This window comes from Pongo pygmaeus, chromosome 3 (assembly GCF_028885625.2).
Source record: "Pongo pygmaeus isolate AG05252 chromosome 3, NHGRI_mPonPyg2-v2.0_pri, whole genome shotgun sequence".
In the NCBI taxonomy this organism is placed as follows: Eukaryota; Metazoa; Chordata; class Mammalia; order Primates; family Hominidae; genus Pongo; species Pongo pygmaeus.
Window position 1 is genome coordinate 197,448,590 of NC_072376.2, and position 22,084 is coordinate 197,470,673.

General features: G+C 45.8%; 1 protein-coding gene across 3 annotated transcripts in view; it reads right to left on the reverse strand.

Moving 5' to 3' along the window:
* Positions 1 to 9,131: 9,131 nt before the first annotated feature.
* Positions 9,132 to 22,084, reverse strand: part of ENPP6 (ectonucleotide pyrophosphatase/phosphodiesterase 6) — a 169,861-nt gene continuing 156,908 nt past the window's right edge. For 2 of the 3 annotated variants that reach the window (XM_054485705.2, XM_054485702.2), the window contains exons 7-8: positions 17,905 to 18,028; positions 9,132 to 11,838 (exon numbers count right to left, since the gene is read on the reverse strand). In XM_054485705.2, the coding sequence (XP_054341680.1) occupies positions 11,633 to 11,838; positions 17,905 to 18,028 (330 nt within the window). In that variant the 3' untranslated portion in view covers positions 9,132 to 11,632. Of the gene's footprint in view, positions 11,839 to 14,390; positions 14,941 to 17,904; positions 18,029 to 22,084 lie in introns of those variants that run through there. The other variant, XM_054485704.2, reaches the window with a different exon arrangement.

The following is a 22,084-nucleotide window of genomic DNA, read 5'->3' on the forward strand; positions in this document are numbered from 1 at the left end:
AATCTTTGGTGAGCTGGATTGACTCCTGAACAATTGGAAGGGTGTGTTAGCCTCCTGTGGGTGTGATAACAAACTACCACAAGCGGGGTAGCTTTAACTCACAGAAATCAAGGTGTCACAGGGTCACGAGTCGTCCGAAGGCTTGAGTGGAGACTCTCTCCTTGTACCTCCCTAGCATCTGGCGGTTGCTGGCAAGCCTTGGCATTCCTCTGCTGTCAGCTGCACTGCTCCAGTCTCTGTCTGTCACTTCCCTGCCTTCTTCTCTGTGTCACTGAGTCCACATTTCCCTCTCCTTTAAGGACACCAGTCATTGGATGAGGTTCCACCCTAATCCACTGTGACCTCATCTTAATTGGATTACATCTGCACAAACCCTATTTCCAAATAAACTCACATTCACAAGTACCTTATCAGGGGTAACGATGGGAACATATCTTTTGGGAGGGCCACAGTTTAACCAAAAAAGCATGCTGTGTGTGCTCTTCTTCTGTATCTACAGGTCTGAAGCTTCTTTGGAGGGACTCCTTCCACATGGGGCAGGTTGTTCCAGAGGCAGCTCCAGAACTTCAAATAATTATATTGCACAGTCAGCACACTGTTTTCTAAGGGCTAGATTCATGCATTCTTTCAGTGTTTGAGGGCCTACTGTGTGCTGATGCTGCTTCAGGATCTGGATGTGGAGAGATGAGTAAGCCAGACAGCTCTGATCAAATACAATTGTTTGTGTTTTAAACTTGCCAAGAGCATCGTGGACTCTTCTGGCAATTACATGATTAAAACATAGTTTTAAGAGAAAGGAAAGTAATCATTTTTCTTTTTGCCAAGATGTAAACTAAGATGCATGACTGGGAAAATGTCATCTTATAGGATCATGCCTACTGACAAGGGCTTATGGCAAAACTGTGGAGCCCAGCTTGGAATGCCCGGAATCTGAGCACACCAGGGTGACAAATACAGAAGCAAGGATGGGTGGTCTGAGAGAGGGGAGATGAAGGGGAGCTGCGGGATGGATTGCAGTGGTGCTGGGGGCCCTGACAGTGGATCAGGCTGGAAGGAGTCCTCCTGAGCTGTCCTGGTGGCCCCTGGAACCACCAACGTGATGGAGCTTCTCCTGGTCCAGTGAGCCCCCTGTGTGGCACAGGAAAGAAACACACTGGAGCAGGCATTCCGCATTCAGGGAACCACCCCAGGGCAGCTGTGTGTTTGTGCCTTCTTCCTCTTCGTGGCTTTCTGGGCATGGCCTCGGGCTGCCATCACACCCTTCTTCCCCTTGGGCCGTCTGGCCTGACACTCCGTGAGCCTCCCTGCCTGCCTCCTGCCTCTAATTTCAATCCTTGGACTCTCAACAACTCATCTCCCCTTTGTCAGTATGGAGAATGTGTAACAAATGGCCTCTGTTTGGCGGAGGTGCGAAGGCTGACACCTATGAACGGACCTTTGGACAGCTCCTCCTCCCAGGCCAAGGCTGCAGGGACCCAGACAGTGACAGCAAGCAAAGAAGCTGCGTCCTGGCCCGGGACTCTTGGAGTACTCACCAGCCATGAGGGACAAAAGCTGAGAAGCAACATGAAATATGGACATAAATGTGGTTGTTTTGGATAACTCCCCAAATGACTGGGAGTGACGCTACCTCTCTCCATAGTTTTTTACTTGGTGACACGCAGCATATATATGAGAATGAAGGAAGGATCTTGAAGATCATGGTTCCCACACAAATTACAAACACCATTGCTAATGTGTGGTTACAGTAAAAAGTCCTATCCAGTTTCTCAACTGCCACCCCGCCTCGTATTAGGATTATGAGACATCATAACCTGCAGATAGAGTTCAGTATTCAACAAAATGAGCAGCTGTCATCCTGGCTGTCACCTGGTGTACCAGAGGCTGGTGTTTCCTACTTAAGGTATGAACAGACTTCTGCCTTTAATCATTCCTGGGCTGAGTTCTATTAATACATATCAGGCAACTATGAAAAAAATGACTAGATTTTTTTTCCTAAGCAATCAAAAGTAGTCTCATATTTTTATATTAGTGTGTGAGATTTACATATATTTGTATACCATTTGTTAAATCCTTAATTCTAAGACTTGAAAATGAACTACAGAAATCTATGTCCGGTGCATTTAAGTTCAGGATTCAGGGCAAACTACTGCAAGTGATCAACGTAAAGTTTTCACCGAAAGACTGCAGAAGAATGCAGATATATGTGACATGTCTGAAAGCCCTCTACAAGATGTTTTACTCTACTAACCTTGAATTATTTTGGTGTGAGAAGCACAGCTGCTCATCCAATGCAGAAATAAAGCACTGAATTTGATCAATCAAATTCAGATCCTCAACTAACCCACACGCCCAAGCGTAACCCTTGTCTTTGCAGAGCCTGGGATGTGTCAGCATGATAGCACTGTGGCCACACTGCAGTTCTCCAGGGCAAGCCTGTAGTTCATCCATAAACTGTTAACAGTTTCCACACCCACCAGCTTGCCATTGCTGTTGAGCCTGGTTCAGATCTTGCCTTTGCTGGATCCTTCAACAGTAGGTCTCACAGTGATGGAAGCTGCTTCTGGGCCTTGCACCTTCTAGTCCTCTCAGCCAGGAATGTGCATGGAGGTCGTATTCCCAAGGCCAATGAGGCTCCATGTAAAGCAGGCAAGGGGTGGGGCCTCCACTTCTAGCACCTCTTTATTTTCAGGGACGTTTGCTACAGTCCCGCCTCTGGCCTTTCTCCACTCTTCACACCCTCATCTCCCCAGTAGAGGAGAAGTGATTTACCTTATTGGGGAGCTTCAGAAGGAGCCCCTTCCCTGCTTCTCTCTGAAGGGCCAGCTGTGCACACAGAGCTCACAGTGTCCCCTGCTCCTGTGTTCTCTGAGTCTCACAGGTGCAGGGCCTTGGTGGGCAACCCTGTGTAGTTCAGAGGTGAGGTGAGGTATTATAAACCATATTCTCCAGTATCCATCAGCTTTGTTTTAAGAAAGAGGATATTTTACTCTCCATCTGCCATACCCTGTGTCTACCTCAGTGAGTTTTCAAATTAGTTAGGGTGCAGGGGTGGCAATTATTAGGGTCCCTCAGACCCCGACATCCTAAAAAGAGAGAAAACAAGCTAGCTTTCTGCTTCCAAGGAAACTATGAGACAGAGAAGAAAAATAGAATTATTTGCATATTTAGCATGCAAAAAACTTCATGCAAAATAAAATGTGTATGAATGCAAGGAAATAGAAATAAAGATAATTGTGAACCATAACATTGCCCAGTGCTAAAGGGAAACAAAAGTGAAGTAATTGAGGGAAAATGGGGTTAAATAAGATCAGAGTTTAGATTAAAATGTTGAAGCAGGGACTTTAAAAAGTGGAAGTGGGCCAGGTGTGGTGGCTCACGCCTGTAACCCCAGAATTTCGGGAGGCCGAGGCAGGCAGATCACCTGAGGTCAGGAGTTCAAGACCAGCCTGGCCAACTAAAAATACAAAAATTACCTGGGTGGGGGGCATGCGCCTGTACTCAGGAGGCTGAGGCAGGAGAATCACTTGAACCCAGGAGGCGGAGTTTGCAGTGAACCGAGATGGTACCACTGCACTCCAGCCTGGGTAACAGAGCGAGACTCCAACTCAAAAAAAAAAAAAAAGTGGAAGTGGAGTGGGGTAGAGGGGTGGATAACAATAGGGCAGGGGGTGAGGAACGCAATAAAATACAAGTAAAATGAATAGTCATTCACTCATTGAACAGGCTGACAGACCTATGCATGCCAGGCCTGCTTAACCCTGCTGAAAGTGTTAAATCGAGACCATGGATGCTCACTGAAGAGTTTAGAGCCGAGGAATGGCCTGGCCTGACTTGCATGTTAGAAAACCCCTTGGGTGGAAGAGAGGAGAATGAGCTGAAACCTTAAGATTTCAAGGAAGCCTGATAGGAAGTCACTGCATAATAAGTGGAATGATAAGGTGGAACTTCTAGTTGGGGTACTGGGGAGAAGAGGCTTGTGGAGCTGTTACTGGCTTCTAGGGTGAGGCCGTAAGAGTGCTCTGGGAGAGCCCGGGTGAACTTGGGTGGTGAAGCTGGATAGAGACTAGACTTGGGCTATCCCAGGGATGGTGGTGGAAATGGGACCTCAACACAGGCTCAGCTGGAAGATGGTGCAGAATCCTAAGGTAGGGTCCTCCGCAGTGCTTCCAGGGGATGGGAGCTGTTTTCAAGAACATTAGGGCTCACCTTCTATAGAGGATATTTCTCCTTGAGTTTATGGGATACTCATTTTAGTGTTCCATACTGAGTATTGTGTAACCAGAAATACAAAATTTAAATTTCTGAAGTGATTTGGATTTTTTTTTAAATAAGTGTTTTGGTCAACAGAATAATTTAAATATTTCTCTAAAAAGCAGACATGCTTTGCAACAAGCATTGCGGGGCAGCTGGATATCTACATGGAAAAGAATGAAGTCATGCTCTTTCCTCACGTCTAACACAAAAATTAACTCAAAGTGGATCACAGACCTAAACGTAAGAGTTAAAACTTTGACACTCTTAGAAGAAATTAAGGGAGTAAATCTTCATAATCTGGGCTTAAGCAAAGCCTTCATAGATATGACACAAAAAGCACAACTGACAAAAAAGAAAACTGGTGTTAGACGTCATGAAAAGTTTAAACATTTTCTGCTTCAAAGGACGCCATCAAGAAAGTGAAAAGAAAGCTCACAGAATGACAAAAATATTTGCAAACCATGTATCTGATAAGGGACTGGTATGCAGAATGTATAAAGGATGCTTACAACTCAAAAGACAAATAATCCAATTAAAGAATGAGAAAGTTCAAAGAGCTAAAAGCAGACCTACCACTGGACCCAGCAATCCCATTACTGGGTATATAACCAGAGTGAAATAAATTGTTCCACTGTAAAGACACATGCACGTGAATGTTCATCGCACCACTATTCACAATAGCAAAGACATGGAATCAACCTAAATGCCCATCAATGAGAGATTGAATAAAGAAAATCTGGTACATATACACCATGGAATACTATGCAGCCATAAAAAAGAATGAGATCATGCCTTTTGTGGGAACATGGAAGAAGCTGGAGGTTATTATTCTTAGCAAACTAACACAGGAACAGAAAACCAAATACTGCATGTTCTCGTTTACAAGTGGGAGCTCAATGATGAGAACACATGGATACGAAGAAGGGAAAAACAAAACACTGGGGCTGTTTGGAGGATGGAGGGTGAGAGGAGGGGGAGGATCAAGAAAAACAACTAATGGGCACTGAAATTAATACCTGGGTGATGAAAAAAGCTGTTCAAACCACCACCCACCACCTCTGACATGAGTTTACCTATATAGCAAACAAAACAAACAAAAAAACATGGGAAAGGATTTGAACATAATTTCTCCAGCAAAGATAGACAAATGCCAATAAGCACATGAGAAGATGCTCAACCTGACTCATTACTGGGGAACTGCAAACAAACCCACCATGAAATATCACTTCACACTCACTAGGATGGTTGTAATTAAGAAGGACAGCTAGTACCAAATGTTGGCAAGGATGTAGAGAAATTCGAACTCTCCTACACTGTTTGTGGGAATGCAAAATGGGGCAGCCAAATTGGAAAATAGTCTGATAGTTCCTCAAAAGTTTAGCATAAAGTTACCATCTGACCCAGAAGTTCCACTCCTAGTGACAGACCCAAGAGAAATGAAAACGGGTCCACAAAAATGTGCATGTGCGTGAATGAAACACATGATGAAAATCAAAAACGTGAGAAAAACTAATGTCCATCGATAGGTGAATGAATAAATAAAATGAAGTATAACCATACAATGGAATAATTCTTTGTAAATGAAAGGAATGAAGTACTGACTCATGCTATAACCTTGAAACCATTATGCTAAGTGTGAGAAGCCATCTGCAAAGGACAACATATTGTGTTATTCTACGAAATGTCCAGAACAGGCAAATCTGTAGAGCCAGAAAGCAGTTTCATGGTTGCCTGGGGTGGCAGTGGGAGGAAATGGGGAGTGACTGCTACTGTACTAATGGGTTTGGATTTTCTTTTTGGAGTGATAAAAATGTTCTAAAATTTGTGATAGTTGCACAACTCTGTGAATATGCTAAAAGCTGTTGAATTGTACACTTCAAATAGATGAATTGTATGGTGTGTAAATTCAATCTCAATAAACTGCTACATTTTTAAAAAGTTAATATTCATGGTATATTTAAAATGTGATTCCCTCCCTCCGCCCTCCCTTCCTTCCTTCGTTCCTTCTTTCCTTCTTTCCTTCCTTCCTTCCTCCTCCATGCTTAATTTATAAGCCTGAGATAGAATGTGTTTAGATCTATGACATAAAGCGTAATTATATTGCTAGTTGGGTAATAAGAAAAGATAGCAAGCCAAAAGTGGAAAGTTCATTTAATTTGAGGAACTGCAGACAGAGAGGATATCTAAGGTTTAAGCAAGTCTCCTTAATGACAGTTATTCATTTTTTATTCAACACATATTTATGGGACGTGTATTAAACATTTGAGGCACTGTACTAGGTGCTACTTTATGATTTCACAGCAACATATGAGTATATTTTCCATAGCACACACCTGAGACCAAGTTTTAAATGTTTTATAACCAGTCTGTCGAGGCTACCTCCTTCCTTTTTTCTAGCAAGTCATTTACGGTAGCTGACTTTGGTCTGTCAGAAATTGCTTACAAAGATAAACCCCACAATCACACTTGGAAATCTCTTGCTATTTACAGAAATGCAAAGCACTTTCTTAGAAAATTCATAAAATAGCTGTGAGTCTTGAACAATGTCTGAGTGTGTCTTGTGGCACCGTTGGGGATCTCAGAGCCACAGGCAGTGGGGCGTGGAGAAACCGAGTCTGCCTTTTGTGGGTCCTCCCTCCACCACTGGGGCTGCAGATCTACTTTGGTTTAGGAGGACTGAACACTTGACCCAGCCGAGTTCCCTAGAGATATGGGCTGATTATGAAATAGCTCTCAGGAGAATTGGGTCTATAGGATCAAGTCAGAACCCACCTCTTCTCAGAGCAAACCCAAGCCTTGGGTCCACGTGACTTCAAAGTGCTATCTCAGGACCACCCCAGACCCTCTGAACCTGCATCTCTGGAGGTGGGTCAGATGAGGCTTCAAAGCCCAGGAAGTTTCAAACTACTGTCTGTGATGAACTCAGCTCTGAGGTGGACTCCCGAGGTCCCTTTAAAAGTAAGGGAAACTAGGACCTTATAATTGAGGACTGTTGGAGGCTAAAAGGAATCCCCTGGGCCTGATCTAGTTTATGCTTAGGTCTTCACAACTTAATTGAATTGGATTCCGGAGATTAGGCATATGGACAGGAAGAGTGGCCACTCATCTCCTCTTTATTATTATTATTATTATTTTGACTTTTTTTTCTTACTTTAAGTTCGGGGATACATGTGCAGAACGTGCAGGTTTGTTACATGTGCCATGGTGGTTTGCTGCACCTATCAATCCATCATCTAGGTTTTAAACCCTGTGTGCATTAGGTATTTGTCCTAATGCTCTCCCTCCCCCTGCTTCCTACCCCCCCACAACAAGCCTCGGTGTGTGCTGTTCCCCTCCCTGTGTCCATGTGTTCTCATTGTTCAACTCCCACTTATGAGTGAAAACATGCGGTATTTGGTTTTCTGTTCCTGTGTTAGTTTTCTGAGAACGATGGCTTCTAGCTTCATCCATGTCCCCGCAAAGGACATGATCTCATTCTTTTTTATGGCTGCGTAGTATTGCATGGTATATATGAGCCACATCTTCTTTATCCAATCTGTCATTGATGGGGATTTGGGTTGGTTCCAAGTCTTTGATATTGTAAACAGTGCTGCAATAAACATACGTGTGTATGTGTCTTTATAGTAGAATGATTTATAATCTTTTGGGTATATACCCAGTAATGGGATTGCTGGGTCAAATGGTATTTCTGGTTCTAGATCCTTGAGGAATTGCCACATTGTCTTCCACAATGGTTGAACTAATTTACAGTCCCACCAACAGTGTAAAAGCATTTTATTTCTCCATAGCCTTGTCAGCATCTATTGTTTCCTGACTTTTTAATAATCGTCCAAAAAGAGCCCGTATAGCCAAAACAATCATAAGCAAAAAGAACAAAGCTGGAGGTATCATGCTATCTGACTTGAAACTATACTACAAGGCTACAATAACCAAAACAGCATAGTACTGGTACCAAAACAGATATATAGACCAACGGAACAGAACAGAGACCTCAGAAATAACACCGCACATCTACAACCATCTGATCTTCAACAAAGCTGACAAAAACACACTATGGGGAAAGATTCCCTGCTTAATAAATGATGCGGGGAAAACTGGCTAGCCATGTGCAGAAAACTGAAACTGGACCCCTTCCTTACACCTTATACAAAAATTAACTCAAGATGGATTAAAGACTTAAATGTAAAACCAAAACCATAAAAACCCTAGAAGAAAACCTAGGCAATACCATTCAGAACATAGGCATGGGCAAAGACTTCATGACGAAAACACCAAAAGCAATTGCAACAAAACCTAAAATTGACAAATGAGATCTAATTAAACTAAAGAGCTTCTGCACAGTGAAAGAAATTATCATCAGAGTGAACAGGCAACCTACGGAATGGAAGAAAATTTCTGCAATCTACCTATCTGACAAAGGTCTAATATCAGAATCTACAAGGAACATAAACAAATTTACAAGACAAAAACAACCCCATCAAAAACTGGGCAAAGGATATGAACAGACACTTCCAAAAGAAGACACTTATGAAGCCAAGAAGCATATGAATAAAAGTTCATTATCACTGATCATTAGAGAACTGCAAATCAAAACCACAATGAGATACAATCTCATGCCAGTCAGAATGGCGATTATTAAAAAGTCATTTCATCTTTAATCTGAGGCTCATTCCTTTCATCTGTCCTCAGTAGACCAACCCAATTATCTTTGTCCTGGAATCAGCAGTGAAGTCAAAAAGTAATCCAGGAGAAAAAGTGTCTATACATATTCTTAGCAGATTTTACTCCTACGGAAAAAAACACATTTAGAGAAAGTGGAATTTTCCTAAGGAGAACAATGTAATTTTAAAACAAAAATAAAAGGGAACAAATTTTCACCAAATAATTAAGCCATGAAAAATGTATGCATTATTTAAGTAAAAAGCTTTATTTTTTTCTCTCAGTGTCTGAATTTTCTCTATTGTTTACCAGGATTCATGATTCCTTTTGTAACTTGTTCTCAGTCATTTATTCAGTTGAGTAATTACACTTTGTCAGAAAAATATCTAAAGTTTTATTATGTAACTTGCAGATTTTCAGGATGAGTGAAGGAGGAAAATGGCAGAAGAGTTCAGGAAAGACAAAAATGCAAGACTGTGTCTAAGTTTATGCCTCTCTTGAGTTTGATGATCCACTTTTAATTTAATCCTTTGAGTATCTCTTAGGGATTCTTCCTGCACAATGGAGGAAAGTGGGCTCCACTGAATTCATTGGAACGCCGTCCTTTAAGGAGAAAGAAACTTTGAACAATAGACGTCTTTTTCATCAACTACTGCCAATGTTTTGAAAGTTCTCATTTGTTTTCAGCTAGATAACAAAGGCCAAAGAGTCGCCTTCTTTCCAATTGATCCGATGGCTTACTGACGCTTTTAAAACACATTACATAAATCTTTAGAAATCTTTTGTGAAGGTAAATTCAGTATTTTTAAGCAGTGATCCTTTGCTCTCATGATTCATGGCATGGAGACAGCACCCAGCTTTTCTGAATCAAGGTGAACGTTGATATTCAGGTTTCAAGGTAATGCACCATATAAGGCCTCCATGGTCCTGAGGAGACCTGATATGTTGCCTTTTCCTGACAAAAAGTCTCACTTGCAGCTGTACCTCAGTTAGTGCAAACTTCTTTTTTCTTTCTTTTTTTTGGGGGGGGTGGAGGATGGGGTCTTGCTCTGTTGCCCAGGCTGGAGTGCAGTGGTGCAATCAAAGCTCACTGCAGCCTTGACCTCCTGGGCTCAAGTGATTCTCCTGCCTTAGCCTCCCAAGTAGCTGAGACCACAGGCATGTGCCACCATGCCTGGCTAATTTTTTAAAAATCTTTTATGTTTTGTAGAGATGGGGGTCACCCTGTGTTGCCCAGGCTAGTCTGGAACTCCTGGCCTTAAGGGTTCGTTCGTCTCTCCTTGGCCTCCGAAAGTGTTGGGATTACAGGTGTGAGCCACCATGCCCAGCCCAAACTCATTTTTTAATGCAGTAATAGTGTATGCAAGTATATATATATATATAGATATAAATGATCATGTAAAAAGGAGTTATTTCTTGTGTTACAAGTTCTCCTATAGCAAACACAGATGACTAAGCTAAAAATATTTCAACTCAGGTTCAATGGCTCTTCTCAAGGGTATCAAAAGAACTTAGGTCTCAAAGGTGGTACTTTGGCCAAACTGTTTCCTAATCAAACGACCAGTTAGTTGGTCAGTGACTGGGACTCTGCTCCGTCTTGCTCTCTCCATTCTCCACCCAGCACCATTTTCTTTGGAATTCTATGCCACTCAAAGACTGTTGTTGAGCAAGCCATGCTGCAGGGGTACTGGTGCCCAGGACTAAGGCTTCATGCATCACCTCTCCGAGCAACCCACTGAGATCCTTGCTGATGCCTCCACATTCTCATCAGTGAGCCAGCCCTTTCCCAGGCTATAATGTCATGTCAGGGATAGATCTTGTCTGCACCCTATATTGGGAGCCACAGAGTGGCAGTGTCTGAGGAAGCCTTTGCACAGGTGGACTGGCAGGGAAGGCAGGCAGGCCATCCATCCGTCCATCAACATGCAGGGCCTGCTATGTGCCAGGCTTCAGGCCATGATGTACTATGTGTGATAAGTCTCACAGAAGCCTATGTCCATCAGAAGCTTTTCTGCTCCTCAAGGCAAGACAGAAATTTTCATGCACTCAGACTTTGGGAGGGGACTCATGTCTTTCACTTTGTTCTATGAGTTCTCCAATCCTTAGTGATTTATTTATTTTTTGATTGATTGGTGATCCATGCTAAGTTACGTCCTTTCTGGAGCTCAGTATAAGATGAAAAAATTCCATGAGCTGGGTCAGAAATAGACAGTGGCTTTTGCTTTCGTGTAGACCTCCTTTCATCAGGGATGGAAGGAACAGTACAGGATTGTAGCCACAGACACTGAGGATGGCTCCTGGGTGTGGACAGGGCACAGACAAGGGCCTGGTCTGAGGGGCTCCTTTGAGCAAGGTGGGACAGAGAGGGGCCCAGAGCCACGTCTGTCTGCAATATCCACTCCAAGTTTGGTTGCTGCAGGAGCAGGTCCCTGCTCAGAGAGTTCATCCTGAGTAACGTGAAAAGAAAGGAGAAAATGACATATAACTGAACAAATGGAAAGCTAGGATTTTCCTACCTTCTGGTAAAACAAGGTTTGCATCTTTTTTAACAAGTAGGAACTTTTATGTATAGAATTATCCAAGAATAATATATTTACAATGTGCATGGCCTTGATTGTGTTAATGAAGCTATTATTCACACATAAAATGAAAATCATCCGGCTTTGGAGGCCCACTTTGCTGATGGTGTTTTTTTTGGGACAAGCAATACGATCAGTTATGCAAGCAGGAAGAGAAGAATCAGGGCCAGGGCACAGTGGCTGGGCTGGACAGGTGGGGTGGTGCCGGCGCGGCCCTTCAGCATGCACATCACCCTGGACCAGGATCCGTTGTTGGGCAGCGGGGTGATGCCCACCACGTTGCACATGACGTTGTAGACGTCCACCGATCTGATAGGAGCGGCTCTGAAGTTGGATTTGAAATCTGAAAGGGAAAGGCATACAAACAAGTTGTCATGGCAGCTCCAGGGCAGAGGTGGGCTGAACGCAATAAAGAAGAATTACATTCAGGCTGCAGGTGACATTGAGATTAGGGAATCAGCTCTATCAGAGGGGTGTGGCCTCGTGACTGTGAACATAGAAGGGTATCTGGAAGGCTGTAGGTTAGAAAGGGAAACAGCTTCCTATGGCTCATGGAGATGAATTTCTTTAAAAGACAAGCAGCAGAGCCAGGCTCGGGGGCTCATACCTGTAGTCTCAGCAAGCTGGGAGGGCGAGGAGGGAGGATTGCCTGAGCCCAGGAGTTTGAGACCAGCCTGGGCGACAGAGCAAGACTCTATCTCTAAAAAAATTTTTTTAAACCAGGCATGGTGGTGTGCTCCCAGCTACTCGGAAGGCTGAGGCAAGGAGATCACTTAAGCTTAGGAGGTCAAGACTGCAGTGAGCCATGATAGTGCCACTGTACTCTAGCCTGGGCAAGAGAGTGCCATCCTGTCTCAAAAAAAGGTAATCAGCAGACAGACTTTCTTTTTGCATAACTGTGCTCTCTTTGTGACAACAGCACTTTCTTTGGGGGTTGGGGGGGAGGCTGAGGGGCCATCTGATGCTGCTCCATGTCTGCAGAGAGCACGGCAGAGCCTGTATGTCACAGAGTGACTGTCTTGCCCTTAACCAAATTAAATGCTATGTCATTTTCCAGAACATCTATCTAGCCCAAACCAACAGCCAGAGTGCCAGTGCCTACCGCAGAGGCCGCACAACAGCCAGAGTGTCAGTGTCTACCGCAGAGGCCGCACAACAGCCAGAGTGCCAGCGTCTAGCGCAGAGGCCGCACAGCAGCCAGAGTGTCAGTGTCTACCGCAGAGGCCGCACGACAGCCAGAGTGCCAGTGCCTACCGCAGAGGCCGCACGACAGCCAGAGTGCCAGCGTCTACCACAGAGGCCGCACGGCAGCCAGAGTGTCAGTGTCTACTGCAGAGGCTGCATGGCAACTCAAGAATGTTTTCTCACTTTGCTGCCCCATCGAGGTCACAGGTCTTGATGGAATGTGAACCTGTAGTTTTCTCGGTGCTCGCTAGCTCAGCAGCCATGGCGATGGTTTCCTAAATACATTTGGAAGATGAGTGGAACACTCTTTGGGAGCATTTTACCAACAGATAAAATAAATTAGCCATGTGGAAAATGAGCAAACTGGCATCTGAATCAGGGATCCACGTGCAGGCTCTGAGTGATCTAATGGAGAAGACCACTGTGCCTCTGCCCAGAATGGCCCCAAGCTCGACAGTCACGCAAGAACACACAGGTAGGGTGGCCACGCGCAGCCTGGTGAGCGAGGGGCACCGAGGGTGACTCCACAAGCCTTTGGAGGGATTTCAATCAAGGGATTTCTCCTTCTCTACAGGGGGCAGATGAGATGCAGAATTCAAAGCACTTGTCCATTTAAAGAGTGAATGTAAGATTTTAGTAATACACATAAGCAACTTCACTTTTAGGCCCCAAACCAGAGCTTGTAACAAAATACCCAATGCTACATTAAGGTTGAATTCAGGGAGGAGATTTAAGCCATTGATAAAGGCCTGTGCCTGTGCTTTTTATTTCCTCTACAACTTTTGAAGGAAATGAGTTGTTTGGGGGCTGTAAAGCCAAGTTTTTTAAGATATTAGAAAATAATCTTTGTAATTGCTTTGCTAAATAATCCTAAATACTTTAGTTAAAAAGCAAACAAACAACAACACACAGCAATGTATTGCAGAGGTATCAACACCAAATTCTGCTCCTCTGTTTATCCTGGAATTATAAATTGGAAAAAAGCTAAATATAGATACTTCTGCCACATAGTATGCTAGATCCAGGGCAACTGCCCAAATAGCACGTTTTGCTCCCTTTGGAGAATTAAAGTTGAATGCAATATAAAGAGGTGTGTGGGCTCCACCGCCAGCCTGCACCCAGCATGCTCTAGGTGGGTGACCTCTGGAAATAGGCATAGAAAGTCATCGTTCCTGGCACACTGTGTATACTCAGTAAATGGTCACTACTATTATTAATAAATATGTATGACAAGGGCAAATCGTGGTTTGAATATATTCACTTTGTAAATTATCTGGCGGGTACACTTTTCTTCAGGGGTATGGAGGATAAGGATCAGCTTCTCCTCAGAGTAAAAATTAGTTTTAAAAAATGTAAAACCTGGCCAGGCACGGTGGCTCACACCTGTAATCCTAGCACTTTGGGAGGCCGAGGCAGGCAGATCACCTGAAGTCAGGAGTTCAAGACCAGCTGGCCAACATGGTGAAACCCCGTCTCTACAAAATTTACAAAAATTAGCCGGGTGTGGTAGCAGGCGCCTGTAATCTCAGCTACTCAGGAGGCTGAGGCAGGAGAATTGCTTGGCGGAGGTTGCAGGGAGCAAAGATCATGCCATTGCACTCCAGCCTGGGCAACAGAGCAAGACTCTGTCTCAAAATAATAATAATAATAATAATAATAATAATAATAATAATGTAAAACCTGCCCAGAGAGGAGAAAGGAAGGGCTACCCCAGTATCCCAGCCCCTCCCAGGCAAATCAGACAATCAGATGAGGATAGTAGTTACACTTCCCTATCCGAGGAATCAACTGCAGCACGAGAATCCGGTGGAACGGTTGTTCCAGCGATATGGAAGCAACTCTTCTATCTGCTTCTTCTCACGTGGCCTGGATGTGATAATCCTACTGCCACATGGGGCCATTCCTGTGTGTGGGTGGGAGGGCATGTGAGGCAGTGGACCAGAGTAAGCCCAGGTGTCCCCCAGCCTTTCAAATATCCACTTCTGGCTGGGCACTATGGCTCACACTTGTAATCCCAGCACTTTGGGAGGCTGAGGCAGGAGGATGGCTTGAGGCTGAGGAGTGCAAGACCAGCCTGGGCAATATAGCAAGACCTCAACTCTGCAAAAATAAAAAATTAGCTAGGCGCGGTGGTGTGTGTCTGTAGTCCCAACTACTCAGGAGGCTGAGGCAGGAGGATCTCTTGAACCCAGGAGATGGAGGCTACAAGTAAGCCATCACGCCACTGCACTCCAGCCTCGATGACAGAGAGAGACCATCTCTAAAAAACAAAACAAAACAAAAATTCTCTTCTATAACACTTCACAGGAAAAACTGAGATCAAATTCTTCTGACACAAGTATTAGAAAATATTATCTTTTTACATTGGAAATATGAAATCGAATTCTGTGCATTTAAGCAGAAAGGAGAATTGAGATTTCTTTCCCGTCCCATCTAGTTCATGGCCTCCTGCTCCGCAGGGATAGTGCTTTGGGCTCAGTGCAGAAATGATCCAGGCTGGAATGAGAAAGCTTTTAGAAAATTCCTGAAGAGCAAAACAATGCCTGATCCAACTGAGGACCCAGACAGGCTCTACTAGCTCAAGATGGCATTTCAGACCTGGACAGAGAGTCCAAGTTATCCTCGCGTGTTTACATTTTTTTGGATATTAGAGGTGTGTCTCTTACAGAGAGGAGATTCTGCAGGCTTACACTGCCTGGCCACCTGGGGCTGCTTCCCCAGTGAGGTTTGCTAGCTCGCAGGCAGCTCACTGACTCACACTCCTGCTGTCTTATCTCGAACATGGAGTTCTCCAGGGCAAGATTAGACCGTTCAAATTAGAAACTGGGATTAACGAGAGGGAGGCTATCCTGCAGAATTACTTCCCTTTCTCTTTGCTGGACCAGACTCACTGACTTCTAAGGCTGCATCTGAACATCCGCGATGATGCCCAGCTTTCTCCCTAAGCGAGACGCACATACAGTTAATCAGGAGGGATGCACCTTTATCTCAAAGTGCAGCTAGATAGCTATTAAAGGCCTTGCTCTTAAATTTTCTTCTCAGTAAACAGCCAGTGTGTAAAGCTGTTTAATCTTTCATGAGAACTGGAGCCAGAATGTGATGGTTTGCGGGAGGCTCTCCATGCTGTATCTGCCTGGAAACATTTTGCAATTAGCGCAGTCCATTTTCATCAGGGGTCATCTATCTGTCTGTAAAAGACTGGGAGCTTTTAGTGTTAAAGGAGCCTATGACGGAGGCCTCTGTTAATGGACAGAATCTCTTCACTGAATTTTAACTTTAAGCTAATGCAGCTTTGGGTACCTTGTTTAAAATTTGGGGTTTGGGGCTAGATTTGGTTCTGTTTTAAAATATTCCTCAGACTCGGCTGGGCGCTGTGGCTCACGTCTGTAATTCCAGGACTTTGGGAGGCTGAGACGGGCGGATCACCTGAGGTCAGGAGTTTGAGACCAGCCTGGCCAATATGGCGAAACCCGGTCTCTACTAAAAATAAAAAAATTAGCCAGGCGTGGTGGTGGGCTCTGGTAATCCCAGCTACTGAAGTGGCTGAGGCAAGAGAATTGCTTGAACCCAGGAGGCGGAGGTTGCAGTGAGCTGAGATGGCACCATTGCACTCTAGCCTGGGTGACAAGAAACTGTCTCAAAAAAAAAATATATATATATATATATATATTCCTGAGACTCTCACTTGTATATAGTCCTTCCCAGACCACGGCTTTGCATCCATGATCCTATTTCCCTCATCTGGGAATGGAGGGTGCCATGCTTTTGAATGAAAGCCTTGCTGACTAATGATCTTCCAAAGAAAGACCATGGCCCTGGAATGTATCCAATGTAATCCAGCAGTTACCCTCAGGGTGCTCCATTCCTAATTCCTTTAGCTTTGGGGTTCTGCATATCTGACCTGGGGCTCGGCTGACAGGGAGCACCTGATAACTATCATTGGTTAAAGGCAACATATTCAGGCATCTTCAGAACCCTCTTTTAGGCCAACATCATGAACCCTATTAGTGCTCCATGAATTTGCTGCTACTGCTTCTAATGCTCCCTTGAGGACTTGGGAACCTGGATCACATGTGGAAAGGGATTTGGACTAATGTGTTTCCTAAGCTCAGGCACCCACGGAGGTTGCAGAAACTGACACCTCATAGTTCTTAACAGGGATTTTGTGGAAAGTAGAGTGAATGATGGTAGGCCGAATGAGGGATGCTGACATACATCTTTGATCTTACTACATTGAAGAGATGAGCAGAGCTTGTAGATGTGATGTTTAACCTGTAATTTGAAAGGCAAACATGGACTTTTGTGGGCTGAAACATTTTGACCAACATCTAGAAAAAGGCATTCAGAATACAGGTATCAGGGTAAGCTGCTTATATTTAGTACAGGAGGATGGACTGTGCTAAGAAAGAAGGATAGCTCATGAACCAGTCAACTGATGGTTGATGGCTGTTGTTTGTTGGATGCTTTTTCTCCCTTTTTAATTTTTGTTTTTGGGAGAAGAGGGTGTTCAGGTAGTAGTAAGATCTTCAGAGTGTTTGGCAAACTTTTCTAAAGTATGAATTGACAGGGATCCATCTGTTAAATCAAATGACCAGTTAGGCCCTCTCCATCTCTCCTCTCCTCCAGCCCTAGGAATTAATCTGATCAAGGAAGACATAGCAAATTTTCTCTCATGCAAGGCAACCCTCCTCATTCTGGCTCATTCTCAAAGTCAGGCTCGAGGTCATTTCGGCACCTGCCCTTGAGCACATCCCAGCTTCTGGTTGGGTTCTAAACTAAATGAGCCTCCCTGAGGTGGGTGCTCTAGACGGGAAGGACGGTGGAAGAGCCAGACCCCGAGAAGCGATCGCATCAACTGTGAGACTCACAGCTGTCAGCAACCTGGTGTCCCATAAGCTTTCCTGGACATCAGATAGCTATGAAATAATATTTTGATGAATTAGGTAAAAAATGAATCACAAACATGTGGAATACATTTTCTTCACTGCACTCAGGATGTAAAATTTACAAGGCAAAGTATTTGGCTACATTTGCCAAACCCAAGAAGCATCTGAAAGGAAGCCAGCAAAAGATGTTTCATGGAGACCGGCTGGGTTTGCTCTGCTTGGCTCATAAAGAGGGTCTGTAAGGAAATCCCTGCAGCCTCTCCTGGCACCCGTAGCCCCCCTTACAGACACTTCCTTGGGAATGGGGTCTGAGAGCATCTGGTCATTTCCTCGCCTACCAGGTCCGAAGGCCAGGAAGATGCCCCGCATGTCCATGAGCTCGTTGTCGTAGCCGTGCCATCCACGCTGCCAACCTTCCCGCCTGCCGGTGCTGTTCATCCAAAACGGAAGCATCTCTCGATTCTGAAACCAAGCAAGGCAGACACATGACACTGCGTCCTGACCGTGGCGCTGAGCGGGCATCTGCTCCAAGCCGCCACTCCACGCGGGGGCGCTCTTTCCTCCTCTGCACTCCCAACCTCCCCTGGGGCACTTTCTGCTCCAGGCCGCTCAGACCTCGGGCAGCAGCCAATTCAATTGCCGAGCGCTCTGGTTAACAAGGTGTTTTCCTACATGGGGCTGAATTGTCTCCCATAAGCAGTTTTAGAGCCACTAAATATAGTAAGTTAGTGGCAGAAGGGATGTTAAAATGTATCTGCGGTGTCATAAAAAATGTATTTGGTCTTTGTCCCAGGTTTCTAACCTAGAGCTCCTAAAACCAGGGGTACAATTTCCTGAGTGATAAGAATGTCTTTCGCTTTTCATTCATAAGGGGCTGCTTTCTCCCACACCTGAGTTAATGCTACTGAGAGGGGTCCTGGGGCTGGGGGCTAGACAGCTTCAGGGTGGGGGCTGGCCACCAGAGGAACCAGACCAGGGGAGGGGAGAGGGGTTGGAGACTGAGTCCAATCACCTGACCCATGATTTCCTCACTCACGTCTGCACGATGAAGCCCCACGTGAAGCCCACGGGGCGTGCGGTTCCGGAGCCCCTCGGGAGTAGAAGCTCTGCGTGCCTCACCTCCCATGCTTTCTTTCCCACAGGCCTCTCTATGTGGTGCTTCTCTAACGGCCATCCATTACAATAAAACAGTCATCTTAAATATACTGTGCTTTCCTGAGTTCAGTGATTTGTCCTAGTGAGTGATCAAACCTGAAGTAGGGTCATGTGACCCCTTGAATGTAGCCAAATCAAACACAGGTGCCGGCAGCCTGGGGACCTGGGACTTGTGGCTGGCCTCTGAGTGGGGGCTGTCTTGTGGGATGGAGCCCCTTGACCTGTGAGGCCCACTCTAACTCCAGGTATCGTTGTCAGCATTGAACCGAATGGCGGGATATCCAGCTGATCGAGAATCTTAGGGAACCAGTATCTATCTAACCACATTTCCTAGCAAAGCAGCTGGACCCCAGAGGGGTCTCCTCAGCACATCCCAACGCCCTTTCCCATGCAGGCCACCCTGCCCTTCTTCCCCCTAGCCCTGCCCTTGGGAGCAACTCCAAGCCAGCCTCCTCTCCTCCATTAATGATCACACTGGAAGACGGCACCTTTGCTTCCCTTGTCCAGGCTTCGCAGACCTTAATTTCCCTCAACCACTCTTCCTTTGGGATGGGTTCCAGAACCATCACTTCCCATCACCCTTCTTTTCTTTGGAACCCAATTTTCTTAGACTACAGCTGTTCACTTGCTATGAAATAGAGGGCTGAGAGAAGGCTTTGCAATTCCTACGGAGGCTGCAGCCAGCTGAGCACAAGCCTAGCCATGCACCACAGAAGCCACTCATTCTTCTAAGACCTCACCAAGGACGAACAGCCCATCCTTGCTAGGCAGGTTTCAATATTACAAATGTTTACTATTTCAAATGCAGGAGGTAGAATAGGCTGGTCGTGATGAATGAGTAGAATCAAGACCGCTAAGCTACCAGCAATTTACAGGTTGGCTCACAAGACTAGTATCATGTGTTTAGTAAGCCAAGCAGTTCGTCGTAAGCTGACACCAACGTCCACTTAACCATCACAACATCCCAGTGGGGATGATACCATTTCCCCCATTTTGTAGTTGAAGGGACTAAGGCTCAGAGAGGTTAAGTGACAGTCAGAGTCACACAGCTAGTGCAAGGCAGGGCTGGGATTGGAACCCAGGTCATCTGTCTCCCGGTGCCTGGGCGCGTTCCCCTCCACACTGCCAGAGGTCACTGCAGTGCTCCTGCTGGCAGTGGCCAGTGAGGTGTCGCCTTGCACTTCACATCCTCACTCATGGAGTGTGGCCAGACACAAAGCACTAACAGGATTTTGGAACTGGGTTGGTGCAGTTAGGTGGGTTAAATTCCAGCTGCTACTTTCTAGCTCTGGGATCTTGGCTGTTTCACTTCTCTGAGCTGCAGTCTCCCTGCTGGTCCTGGCCACCTTGCAGGGTCTGTGGGGGATGGCATGACTGTGTGCTAAGTCCCTGACACACAATAGGTGTTCAATAGGTGGCAACGGGCTGGTCCGCAAGATGCCCCTGGCCATGGGGCCAGGCCCCCGGGCAGTATGCAGCCAGGCAGTGTGGGTCGTGAGAGCTGAGCCTGCTTGTGCTTATTTAGCTGTCATATCACATTGCACAGCCATCTGCTCTCACCCCATAAATCGCCCCCTCGCATTGCAGCTTTCCAAGTTTCTCCGTTTCCTGAGTTTCCTGCATCCCTCGTCCCTCCTTCTCCAGCTGTGGTGCGTGTTTTTCCATGTGAAGGTTTCTTTCACTTACTGCATCTCTAACTTTCTCTTTTTCTTCCTTATCTGTCCATGGTGATGATCACAACACATCCCAATTTAGTCTCGTCAGCTGATTTAATGTGTTGCTTCTCCCTCTCACAGTCTACAAGGCAGTGAGCACTGAAGCACGAAGTAGAACACTTTTGCTATTAACAACCTCACCAATTATGAACCTCATAGTCTGTGTGTGCCCCATGACAAAGAACAGAAGCAAGAGAGATGAAGACTGATGGCCTGATTTAAAACTTACAGCCTAGATTCCACAAATAAACACACATAGCAGTGAAAAACCCCAGCCCTGAAAGTGATTTTGGATCTTTCTAGTCATAGATAAATCCACTCTTTTTTAATTAAAATAACAAGTTGCCCTAGAAAAACAATTGCTTTTACTGATGAAAAAATCATAGCCACCTGGCGGGTCAGGTGCACAGGTAACTCTGTAGTGTAAGTGATGGACTCAGCCTTCATTTCACAATGCTGCAGCGATGATTTTCTTCTTTTTCCTCTGCCAGTGGCTTTTAGCACCTTTGCTTTGTACCCCACATTATCTTTTCAAGGGCATACAGCTGAGGCCAGGCCCATGAAGAAGGGCCTGCCACACACCTCTCCACCTCCACAGCAGGAATCCCCATCTGTGGATCTGCAAGCTCCTGGTTAGCCTGCTGATCCCAGCCAGCCACTGCGGGGCCCAGGGACTGCCACATAGCGCCACCTAGTGACATCCGGGGAGGCACCCCAGCCCTCCAGATCTGGCGGAAGGTGAGAAACAAGGGTAGAGGGTGGGCTTGTGTGTGTGTGTTCAGGGGGAGTGGGGCCTCTAAGTGGGATCCCACTGTAGGGTGGGCAGCCAACTCCCAGGGTGGCAGGAAGCACCCGGTTCTCCTGCAATGTGTGCTGGAGGGGGTGGCTCCCCACTCCTCAACTGGTGGGGAGGGAATCCACTCCATGCAGGCAGAGAAGGAGTGGGGTGCCCCAGGTGAGAGGAGTCCCAGGCGACGGTGGAACGTCCCTGCCAGCATGTGGGAGAAGCCCATGATTTCAGGGCCGGTTTATTCAGTTCTACGGACACGCACTGAACTCTGGATTCGTGCCAGGAACTCGGCTAGGCTTCTGGGAGAGGGGCACAGAGGTGGAGGGCGGCTCCTTCCCCTAACAGAGCTCAGCTTTAGTGAGGGAGGAAGGGGGCTGCAGCTGCTGGGCATTGACTCCAGAGTAAGTCGGTACCAGGAGTGGGTTCCCGAGCCTGAAGGAGGGAGGGAGGCTCAGGCCCCAGGGAGGCCTTCAGCAGAGGGTACACAGGAGGAGGCCGAGGGGAGAGTCAGTCAGTGGAGACGCAGCTGTGTGCATGCGTCCTGCATGCTTGTAAACACGTGTGTGCACGCGTGTGTGAATGTGTGTGTATGTGCCTGCATATGAGTGTGTGTGAGTGCATGAGTGTGAGCATGTGTGTGCGTGTGTATATGTGTGTGTGTTTATGTGTGTCTGTCTGTGTTGCATGTGTGTGTTAATGTTTATGTGTGTGTGCTTGTGTGTGTGTGTGTAGCAGTGGGGTAGGGAGATGGGGAGGAGAAATCAGGATGAGGAGTCCACACAGGGAGTCCAAATAAAGAGGGTGGGGTTGCTCCAAGGGTCCTGCAGTGACAGAATCCCGGGAACTCCAAGAGTGGGG